Source organism: Lactuca serriola, chromosome 5 (assembly GCF_051521515.1).
Source record: "Lactuca serriola cultivar US96UC23 chromosome 5, Lser_US96UC23_V15, whole genome shotgun sequence".
Classification (NCBI taxonomy): domain Eukaryota; kingdom Viridiplantae; phylum Streptophyta; class Magnoliopsida; order Asterales; family Asteraceae; genus Lactuca; species Lactuca serriola.
Genome location: NC_136412.1, coordinates 278,029,980 through 278,041,587, shown reverse-complemented (window position 1 = coordinate 278,041,587; position 11,608 = coordinate 278,029,980). Strand labels below are relative to the sequence as shown.

Below are 11,608 nucleotides of genomic sequence, written 5' to 3'. Positions count from 1 at the left end.
ATTACACCACCTAGTATTTTAAAAGTGTAAAATACATCCTTATACTATGTATAACATTAAAAGTCTAATATTATATATGTATAACTTAAACTGATAGTCTTACCGTTAGTAGGCCTCATTCACGAAGCCGATCTATATGAGGGGTATAAGGTTATGGCCTATAAAATGGCCATAACCTTATATCTTATATTCTTGAAACTGAGATGTGTGAGTTGTATCTTGCGAGTCGGTTACACATTGATAATATGTAAACGCACCAGTAACTTGGTGTTATAAAACATATTGTTGTGTGTGATTCGGTGAGTGAGTGCAAGCAAGCATTGAATCAAAGTTTATCCGTTCCTTTTATCCAAAGTAGGATGAAAGCAATATCTGTGGGCCCCTCGATGATTTAGTGATGGCACATAAGCTCTTGGCCAAGCCGGGACTAATTTGATGTGTTCAATTGTAGTCTGTTGTCAGTCGTCATATATCGGAAATCGGGAAACAAAACATAGACTGAGAGAATGATCAAAATCCATGTCTCAAGTCTATATGATATCTAGAATGGAGGAATATATGATCCCTTATCTAAAGGACACGCTTCTGATAAGATCAGAGATGACAGTGGCTTTTGAAAGCTACGATTGCTAATCAAGATCTGAGGTTATACGCAGAATAGTTATTAGACTTATCCAAGTGGGAGACTGTTGGATTAGTGTCTAAGTCCATAACTATTTTTGTATGTACTTTACCTGATTGTGCATGGTCCTTTTGGGTTGCCTTCACACTAGTGACTAGACAGGATGATTGTTGAGGAGAGAGGTTAGTTTATTGTTAAGATTAATAAACTAGGATATCAATATGATTTGTTAATATATTATATGAATAATATATTAATTTGGAATCACATTATTAATTAGTATTTAATTAGAAATTAATTTAGAATTAATTTTGGGATTAAAGGAACTGACTGAAAGTGCAGGGGCTATTTTGTAATTATTCAATAGTTGAGGCTTTGGGCCATTGGATCACCTTTATTAAGGCTTGAACAAAAATCCTAGAAGGATCTAGGAGTTTTCGTCCAAGGGCTTAAGGAAAGGAGTCCATGGACTTGCTTAGGCCCTAAGCTAAGGGATTAGGGTTTACACCTTGAAACCCTAGTTAGCCTTAAGTATAAATAGCACCCTAAGGCACTAAGATTTCGTCCAAGCCTTGGGAAACCCTAAAAGGGATGAAATCTAGGGCAAGATACCCTTCTCTCCTCTCTCCCGTATTCATCCTTTCACCTAGTGTGTTTGTGAGCCATTAGAGGTACTACACTTTTGGTACTTGCTTTCAAGAGCTAAGGACATTCAAGGAACTAGTTGTTATTGCTATATAACAACAAGAGGTATGTATTCTATTTTTCTATGTGGATTTCAAAAATAGTACTAGCATGCCAGGTTTCTTTTTGTGTTCATAAAGTTTTATAACTAATAGTGAAAACATAGATCCAACTCTAGGGTTGCATGCACACATAGGATTGTTTGTATAAATCCCATCACGTACAACAACAGAATCAGAATCCTACATTACTTTGTGTCAAACTACATTCATACTTCTCAATTTTCGGATGCCAATATTGTCAAAAAAGGGTTCGTTTAATTTTTTTTCTCTTTCTACTTTCTCATGTATTCAAGACCCATTTTAATTTTTTTTGTTTGAATTCCCAATGTAGTTGTTGGATTCTAGATATTAAATGTAGTACCTAGAGTTTTGCTGATACCATGTGATCGTCGTTCTTCTGGAAAGTATCAACTATTTTGATTGCTTACATATACATCAGACACACATGCTTAATTACTCGGATATAATGTTCTTCTATATAATTTTAGCTACTTAACAGTGTTATCATTAATCGCCCTCCTGATGATGTGATTGACCTATGTTAATCAATTGTTAACATCCTACAAACATTAGCCACCCATTCCATGAAAATTGCAAATAATAGTTAATTTCTCATGTTCATGTTTGACATGGTTTTTGACGGATTGGCCAATTTACCGACTTGATTCCAAAAAAACTATGTACCAATTTTGAAAAGTTTATGTCTATTTTTGGAATTAAGGGAGTAGTTACATTAATAATGGATTAGCAATGGTGTAATTAAAATAGTCCAATGCCTATGGATTCTTACGGTCTTATCTTATGTTGGAGATGAACTAATATGGAGGTATCTATGTCCTTTTTGTATTTTCACATCTAATTTTATGAATACAATAGTATATATCCAAATCAATATCAACCATCTTGATATTTGCAATCTTTATTTTATTCAAATAATGTTCTAGATGAATGATTACATAGTGGTAAAACCTTATTACATGGTTGTTTGAATGATTTATCAATCAATTATGTTTCTAGATTCAGATGGTTAAAGCATATATAGAGGTACATTTTCGAATGAGTTCCATTCACATTTAAGATTTAACCACAGGGGTATCTATCTATCCATCTGATAAAAAGTGATAGATAGGAAATTAATGTTATATCCTTTAACTGTTTCATTTTTCCTGCGTTCCTTCTATATTTGTAGCTTTGTATCTGTTTTGGGTTCTTACATTGACATATCTCATTTAAAATAATTATTTATTGTTATCAATTTTACATATCACTACTATTCACTTTTAGGGACATATATAAAGATAGGGGAAATTAACTAACCAGATTTGTTTTTTCTTCTTATAGCAAGCTTCGTTGTAGTATGGTAATTTTGGTAAAGTTAGTCACACTTCTTTCGACCTTCTACAACTATCAATCCTACCAAAGATAGAGGTAAGTCATCAAAATTTTACAACTGAAAGTATGTATGTGTATGTGTATTTGTTTGCTTCTAAACTGGAATTGGCGTTCTAAATATTGTTGATATTAATTGCAAGGTTTAGGATGGTAGTTACTGAGAAGGCTGAAGCTGAGAAGATACTTCAGATAAAGAAGGTTAAATCAAAGTATTTGTCCGGAGTGGGTATTGGACGATAGAGATATGCGATTGTTTATTGTTTAAGAGACAGTGTGTTGGGATTTTCAGTGAATGTGCATGGGACAACAACTAAAGATGTGATGGATATGGTTTTGGTTACTCAATATTTTGATATCGTTAAAGAAATTAGGGCTTCATCTAAATCATCTGTTGTGTTTATACCTCATGGCCCTGCTGATGTTCGTGATGTAACTCCTCAGATTTGTGATGGTCTTCTTCAGGGTAATGTCACTCACTGATTATTGAGTTTGTTTTATGAAGATGAATCCCCCACTTTTTGCTTTGGTTGAACCGCCTAACACTACTAGAAAAACAGCCTTTTACGACGCACAATGTGTGTCGTAAAACGCTCAGACGACGCGCAAATGTGTGTCAAGGAAGGCCCTGTCATAACAAAAGACGACACGCTTTTGCGCGTCGTCTGTTTACGACGAGCATTTATGACGCACATTTACAACACGCATTTACGACGCTCATTTACGACACCCAATGCGTATCAAGGAAGCCCATGTCATAAAGGAAGAAGACACACATTTACGTGTCGTAACCTCACGACGCGTGTTTAGGACACACACTGCGTATCATTAAAGCCCCTGTCATAAGTGAAGATGACACGTATTTGCGTGTCATAATTTCGAATGTTTTAATAATATATATATTTGATAGAATTACTAATTTTCAAATAAACAACAGATTGAAATTAATATAATACAAAAATAAAATACCATACATAAGAACGATAATTCATTTCAAAAAAATATCACATGTCAAACAAGTGACCTAACATTACATGTCAAACAACACTGCATGTCAACACTAATAACACTTAAAAACATGTTTTTTTCCTACATTTAGAGCACCCACTATTCCTATATCAGCAACCAACTTTAGGTCCAATTCCAACCACCTGCAAAAGACAATTAGAAGAATACACACCTGAATTGGACACAAAGACAATATAAATACATAATAAAGGGATAATTTGATGAAATAGAGATGTATCTTCCATTTATTTACCTATGATACTGAGATTGCAAGGCTATCCAATATATCCTCCATAAAGATGTAGTGTGAAAAAACTTGCATCCATAAGTTTAACCTTAACCATAAAGATATAGTATGAAAAAACCTGCATCCACCAAGTAGAAACGAAAAGAACTAGAGTCTCAGGAAAGCATATTGGCATATAGTAGAAACAAAGCCCCTCTAATAAGATAAATATGATTGGAGGAAAAGGTTTGATTCTTGAAGCTGAAAATAAGGACCTGAAGAAAGAAGCATACACATTTGCTTCCTCTTTACATATCTTGTCAATTGTTGCTGATTCTTCTTCTAAAAGTTTCTGCAACATAGAGATGGAAGTCATGTAAAATGACCGTTTTGACCCCATCTTCTTCATCTCAGTAAGATTTCAATCTCAAAAGATGAAGTGTCTAGATAACAGCATAGGGACTAAAAGCGTTATGAAACAGTGAAACGGGGACCAAAAAAGAAAAAGATTCATTTTTTAGCATATTCGAAAAAAGTCAATAACAAATTGACTTATGATAAAAATATCTATCAAGAATCTGACCTTGAATTCCTCCAAAGTAAAGTTGACAAGACAAACTCCCCATTGGGTGGTTGTTAAGGTGTAATTTTTCATGGGGTTAGAAGTTAGAAAAAGGAAAAAGATGAAACCTGTGCTTCAAGGCAAATATGTCTAACAACATATCCGTGTGAACCACCTAAAAATCTTCCATCAGTTAATAATGCACATTCCTGCAAAATTTCACAAAATTTTATCTCATCAATATATAACTAATATACACAATCTAAATAGCTTTTAAAAACAATTTGTTAGAAACAAGAAAAATTATAACTTTTTAAGCCATTTTCAATGAAACCTTAAAAATTACCTTCCCAAGACCTGCACCCATTATTGCACTTGTTGGTGTCAGCATTTCAGGCATACTTGGGCCCCCTTTAGGACCTTCTCCTCTAATAACAACCACTTTCCCCTGAAACAAGATTTTATTTAAAAATTCAAATAAAGAAAATAAAAAAAGGGACTAAATTCAAGAAATAGCAACATGCTTTTAATTAGTTTATTATAACATCTTACTTTCATTTGCTTATACTTTAATAGACGTTTTTTCCTATTCAAACATTGTAATAGAAACAAATACAAGTAGAATGTTCTATAATAAACAAATAATTGAAAATACATTGATATTTCTTGAATAGAGTCCAAAAAGTAAACCTTAAAACTCATAGGGTCTTCAGAGATGGCTGCAATCATGGCTTCCTCCCCCTCAAAGACATATGCAGGACCTAAAAAAAGTCTCCCAAATCATTATTAATAAAACCAACTACAAATTAAACAAAACAAAATGTGAAAATGAGATAATTACCAGAGAAATATAACCCTTCTTTTCCTATGATCTTTGCTACTGAGCCTTCAGGTGCAAGATTTCCATATAATATTTGAAGATGACCCATTTTCTTTATCGGGTTCAATTGCAAAGCCCACGGGATATGTGGGCAATGATTCCTTAGCAATGAACTTGTTCAGCTTCCACATGATTTTCTAGAAAAACTTTTGGGTAGATGCAGGGTAGTCTCCAGATGTGAATTTTGGTGAGTCTTGCGTGGTTGAACCATAGCCACTTTTCCCTTCTAACATAGAAGGTCCAGCTCCTTTGCTACTTGTAACTGGAACCTGAAAAGATGACATTAAAATTTACTGAAACATAATCTAATTCAACATTTTTAACTAATAATTTGATTCTGAACATTTTAATTTAGGTTGAATGTTTTGGATTTGAGCTTGTCATATCCATCTAATATAATGAAGAGGTGTGGATTCAATATAGGAGCAGCCCTTCTGGTCATCCACGAACTACTGCATCTAAATCAATTAAGTACGTGAGAAGAGCACAAGAACAAAAATAAGTCAACAACACATTCACAAAGGAAACAGATGTTCTGACTTGATAATAATTACAAGCTATGATTACATATCTCATATGAGCCCCTTCAGATGTATCTTTTGTGAGGGATTTGGTCCCCATATGCGAATGGTTTGATCATCACTAGATGATGCTAGCATTTGATGTCTCCTAGGAATCCAGGTCACACAGTTTACAGTCATTGAATGACCATAAAGCACCTCAATTGGATCACAACCACTTCAATTCCAGATATACACCTGCTCTCATAATTATCAGAAAATAAACTTAAGGATAATGAGCTGATGAAAGTTAAGGATAGTTAGGTAAATTCACAGGTATATATATGTCTTACCTAAAATGGCAGTTGGAGACACACAAGCCATTATGAGACTAAGTGCCCAACTCCCCTGTTGTGCATAGTTAAGAAGGTTAACTTCCCTAAACAATGGAACTGACAAGTGTTATGGATTTTAAAATTAGTCTCCTAATTCTGGTGCATGAAGAAAGAATCTATTTATGCATTTGTATCTTATCCCATTTGATTACATTTCTTTTATATGTAACGTATAATTCAACAAATATTCTAAGAATAGAATCTCTAGAGTATCGATTTTGTTAAGGACATAATAGTTACCTTCCATATAATTGTTGTATAATCACTTGATGAAGATGCTAAATAATCCCAATTGTTAGAGAACTGAACAAACCAAACTTCACTCTTGTGGTCAGACAAGATCTGCAACAATTTTTCAAAGAGATTACTCCATTAAAAGATTAGCATGAACTATTTACAATTTGAACTAACACACCTGAATGGTTTCTGTAGGGATCTGATCCCTACCACAAGAATGATCCTTATAGATTGATACTCGATCCAGAGAATTGTGGTAGATGTGTGAATCAATTTGGGAACCAACCACCCTTTCAACCAGATGTTCCAATCCTCTAAAAACTTGGCCTTTTGATCTTTACACAACAACATATTTTTCAGACTTGTTAATCAGCAACCAAAATTGAAAGCCAAAGACCTGAATTAGGTAGCAGAAACGAATCTCCTGCAAAAGATGAACACCAAATCATAACCACGGTTTCTTGAATCAACATAACCGATTAATTAATATCATAAGACGGTAGCGTGAAGAGGGGGAGCAGACGAACACTCAACTGACACGGAATGAAGGAAGCAATACGTATGGCAACGAGAAAAAACAAATTAGGGCTTTTGTAGAGATTATGATATAAAAAGTTACCTACATCCCGACAGGCGACAAGTTAGTTCAAGGGATATTAATCGAACCACTCAAATTGAGAAGATAACAATACAACTAAAATGGCGATGTTGATATTAAATCCAATTAGGTGAGAATAATAGAAGGGAGAATGTCGCCGACTCAAATTGTACCAATCGTAGGGAGGCACCGATTGAAAATCGGGAAAGTTGGGAGCCATGGCGGAGGTATGAAGTATAAGAAAGATGTGTGTTTCATACAAAAGAAACAAAGTATCGATGTGAGAATAAAAGAAGGGAGAGGCGGTAGTATAGGAGGTTGGTGAAAGGCCATGTTGATCAATTGGAAGGAGTATAAATAGTGATTCACCATTAACGCTCCAAACTAAGCAGGAGGTGGAATCTTGTTACATGAAAGTGGAAAAGCTAGAAGCAAAACCCACTATAAAGTCTTCTGTGGCGGTGGCTTGCTTCCAATTGGTTAAAGCGAATGAGGTGAATGAAGGTGAAGGCAAGGCGGTGTGAAGCACCTTTAATGACCGTATAAGTTGAGAATGCCGCCCACCAACCATCTTATGGGATGAGGCAACAAACTTATCGATATGTATCAAAATTGTTTTCTTTAGCTTTGGTCGCAAAACGAAGCAGTATGTGGCGGCAGGGGGAGATGGCTTGAGAAAAGAGAGAATGACTAAGGTTGAGGCTAATTGAGGCGGTAGAAGCAGAATAAGCTAATCCAAACATGGAAACCTGCAAATGAGGTCCAGGTTTTACATGGAAAGGCAAGTCTACTGTTGCCTTAATCGACGGACGACCGGGAATAGCAAGTAACGATGGTCGAAGTGATAGGGAAGAAGTAGGTGGCGTCGATAATTAGGGCAAGAGGGAAATGAGAAAAAAAGGAAGGTGGGGCTTTTAATATTTTAGGATTTCATTTCCCCCTGTTAAAGGATGGAACGCGCGTTCCATTCAAATTTATAAAGCGGCATCCTTAGACGTTACGCATTTTGATAGAGGCGCCCTCCGTGTTTTTTTTTTTGTTAGAAAATTTAAGGGCACGGAATAATGCGTGACATAAATTCTTAAATTTTTTGAAAAGATAACACGTTTTTAATGTCACTTTCTTTTGCGTAACATAAATCATCGAGTGTCGTAGTTTGTGCGTCGTAAGAGGGTCTTTTTCTTGTAGTGTAAGTCGCCATGTTTTGCTTACCGAATTAATTGTCTCCGTTCAATGAGAAAATGGTAACAATTTTTTTTTTTGACTTTTTATGGTCAAGTTAGTTATAATTTTATTTCATAATTGACATTAATTTTTTTTTTTTTTTTTTTTTTTTGTGTTTCAGATTAGGCATCCACCAGAATTTTATACAACAACACTTTTGTTTAATAATATAATATTATTTTTTTGAATATTTGGTAAAGTTGGTTACTTTATTGTTTATGTACTACTGTATATAATATTATAAATTTGCATACTAAAAATGTAATATATCTAAGGGTAGCCAGGTTTCAGATTGGCTTTTGTTTAATTTTTAATAATAACTTAACATTTTTTTAATATGACATGGAGGATTCAGGAAGGAATTGAAAGATGGTTATCTAAAAATGACAAATTTCATTCCATCCAACTAAAAATCATCTCATTTCTCGTGGTTTGTAGGTTCCTTTTTTTCTATATGGACACTTATAGTTGGTCCCCAGAATGATGTTGTTGAGTCAATGCCCACCAATAGAGCTTGTTATCTGTGATAAAAAGATTCAAAATGTTTGCTGTAATAAGGATTCAAAATTCATCATTCTATTGATTTAAGGGACACACAACCCCGCAAAGCGGGGTTCTTCCCTAGTTTAAATTAAATTTGCCATTCATTTATTCCCTATTGTTTTGGCTTTTACATGTTAAAAAATAAATAATAGAACTTTCCAACACTCACATGCCATCAAATCTTTGTCCTGACCTTGCTTTTGATAAATTACTTATATTTCATAAAAAATCTAATTTTTTACATTATTTATGTGAAATGTGTTTTAGTTAAAAAAAAACAATCATGTTCAGTTAACTTTTTATTTGATAAAAATAAGATAGCTTATTATTGTTTAGTATCAGTTAAAACTATAAAAGTAATTTACCATAAATTAAAAAAAAGTTTATAAGCTACCATATCAATAAGTTATCTTCATAAGCTAGCTTATTGATATTGACATTGTATTTTATATGGTAAACTACTATTAAAAAAATACTATTATTTTATTTTTTTAATTTTGATATTGTATTTTTTCGTTATATATCAAAGATCATATTTTTTTAAGAGAAAATGACAAAAATAGCCATTTACACTAATTGCATTACAAAAATAGCCAAAAAAAATCGAAATTACAAAATTGACCACCAATTTCGAAGATGAGAAGGTCCCATCTGCGAAATGGGCTTCTCATCTGCGAAAGTACAAGTACCTAAAGCACAGTTGTGCTTTAGGTACTTGTACTTTCGCAGATGAGACGCCCTATCTGCGAAATGACTGCCTCATCTGCGAAATGCCCTCGTTTTGACTATAAAAACGTTTTTTTTTTTTTTTTTTTTTTTTTTTTTTTTTTTTTTTTTTTTTTTTTTTTTTTTCATTTTTCACCATTCTCTACACAAAAACTCTCTCTAACTTTGGGCTTCTCTCGGAATTTTTGCTAGTTTTTGGAGAAAATAGAGGATTATGTCAACAATTCCGCAAATATGGTTAGATTTTAACTCTTTCTAATGTCAACAATCTCTTTATTTTATAATTTGTTGTATTATTTAGTGTGTAAAAAAGGGTAATTTTGTTGTGTTTGATAGTTTTAATATTTTTTTTAGTAACTTGAAGTTTAAATGCAAGTAGAGACAAGTAGAGACTGCGTAGATAATGTTTACAATTTGTTATTTTTGCTGTTTTTTTAGTTGTTGTATAACCTGAAATCTTGTATATATTCTTATCGTATAATTGTTTATATAAAGTGCAAAATAGTCGTTTGTATATATATTTATTTGTCGTATAAGTATAACATTTGTATTAGTTGAAAATTTGTCGTATATATATTGTTAGAAATTGTTTGTGTTTGTCGTATAAGTATAACATTTGTATAAGTTGAAAATTTGTCGTATATATATTGTTAGAAATTGTTAGTATTTGTCGTGTAAGTTGAAAATTTGTATAAAGTTGTCGTATAACTTGCAAAATTGTTAGTTTGGTTGTCGTTTTATTTTTAAATTTTTTTGTTTATATGGTTATAAAATGTTAGTTTTAATTAGAAAGATAAAAATTGTTTATATATTTGTCGTTTAAGTTGAAAATTTGTTTAAGTTGAAAATTTGTCGTTGATATATTTGTCGTTTAAGTTGAAAATATGTTTAATAAAATATTTATATAATTATGTATGATATTGTTTTCTATCGTAAATATATTTATTGTATAACTTGGAAAATTGTTTATATATGTGTATGTTATTGTTTTTTATCGGAAATATATATATATATATATATATATATATATATATATATATATATATATATATATATATATATATATATATATATATATTAGTAATTAAGAAATTGTATTTGCAGTTCGTAATCATATATTTAAAAAAAAAATTATTTTTTAGTTATCTAATTTGTTTTTGTGTTTTTTTTTGCAACATCATTTTAGTTTAATGAATACGAAAGCCTTTGCGAACCTAAAAGGCTCTGGCGGTAACATATGGGAAGTATTTGAAGTTTTAGATGATGCCCGACGTGTTATTTCAGAGATACCGTCTTTGGCTATTTTATTGATGTCCCTCGTTTACAAGGGGACGCTTTATTGTTTCACAAAATGTTCCTTCATCAGATCCGGCCGGACCCTGTTTTATCTCCAGATGGAATAAAACGTTTATATTTTCGAGTAGGCAATACCAAAATGGTTTATGGGCCAGAAGAGTTTTGTTTGATTACCGACTTCAATTTTGGGGAGTATCCAAAAAACATTGGGAGAAAAGGGTCGGAAACATTAATAAGCAGTAAAAAAAGATGTTTACTGCGTGAACGGCTATTTCCGGACCATACTAATAGTTCGGTGAAAATCGGCGACCTGAAAAGTTTAATTTTAAATCAAACATTCCTAGCACTTGACGACTTTGATGCAGTTAGAGTATGTTTGATATATATTTTGTGTGAAGATTTTTTGGGCAAAGAAGTTAACGATCGGGTGCCACAAGATTGGTTTTATTTGGCTGAGAATTTGGATCTCTGGAATAGGTATATTTTCTTTACATTAAAAGTTCTATTTTATTAAAGTTATAATTTATATAATAATCAATTTTGTTTTTTTGTTTTGTTAGCTTCGCTTGGGGTAGCTATCTCTGGGATTTTACTTATGTTGACCTTGAGGATACATGGAATAAGATACATAATTATTTATCACTGCCTGAGCGTGG

At 32.7% G+C, this 11,608-nt stretch overlaps 1 protein-coding gene and 1 pseudogene across 9 annotated transcripts; one reads left to right on the top strand and one right to left on the bottom strand.

The window, feature by feature from the left end:
- The first annotated feature begins 2,907 nt into the window (after nucleotides 1-2,907).
- Nucleotides 2,908-3,240, top strand: LOC145050532 (hypersensitive-induced response protein 1 pseudogene; annotated as a pseudogene).
- A 491-nt stretch (nucleotides 3,241-3,731) lies between these two features.
- LOC145054413 (dihydroxy-acid dehydratase, chloroplastic-like) lies at nucleotides 3,732-8,095 on the bottom strand. 9 transcript variants are annotated; one of them, XM_079002582.1, is made up of 12 exons: nucleotides 7,185-8,095; nucleotides 6,744-6,989; nucleotides 6,569-6,670; nucleotides 6,287-6,372; nucleotides 5,974-6,191; nucleotides 5,395-5,891; nucleotides 5,244-5,314; nucleotides 4,900-5,001; nucleotides 4,682-4,762; nucleotides 4,267-4,343; nucleotides 4,019-4,130; nucleotides 3,732-3,908 (listed from the first exon to the last, which is right to left on the bottom strand). In XM_079002582.1, exons 6-11 carry the CDS (start codon nucleotides 5,480-5,482, stop codon nucleotides 4,019-4,021), a joined length of 531 nt encoding a protein of 176 aa, XP_078858708.1. In that variant the 5' UTR covers nucleotides 5,483-5,891; nucleotides 5,974-6,191; nucleotides 6,287-6,372; nucleotides 6,569-6,670; nucleotides 6,744-6,989; nucleotides 7,185-8,095; the 3' UTR covers nucleotides 3,732-3,908. The 9 variants fall into 9 exon arrangements, 7 of the variants coding, with proteins under 7 accessions (XP_078858708.1, XP_078858707.1, XP_078858709.1 ...); XR_013684793.1 differs by having other exon boundaries at nucleotides 3,732-3,937; nucleotides 4,267-4,333; nucleotides 5,395-6,191; XR_013684792.1 differs by having other exon boundaries at nucleotides 4,267-4,333; nucleotides 5,395-6,191.
- Between the last annotated feature and the right edge of the window lie 3,513 nt (nucleotides 8,096-11,608).

Bases quoted from the DNA above. Each gene is read 5' to 3' on its own strand.
- LOC145054413 (XM_079002579.1), bottom strand. From the start codon at position 5,482: ATGGGTCATCTTCAAATATTATATGGAAATCTTGCACCTGAAGGCTCA. The intron at 5,002-5,243 runs GTTTACTTTTTG...ATCTTGTTTCAG, and splicing joins AAGACCCTATGAGTTTTAAG to GGGAAAGTGGTTGTTATTAG. The intron at 4,763-4,899 runs GTAATTTTTAAG...GAAATTTTGCAG, and splicing joins TGGGTGCAGGTCTTGGGAAG to GAATGTGCATTATTAACTGA.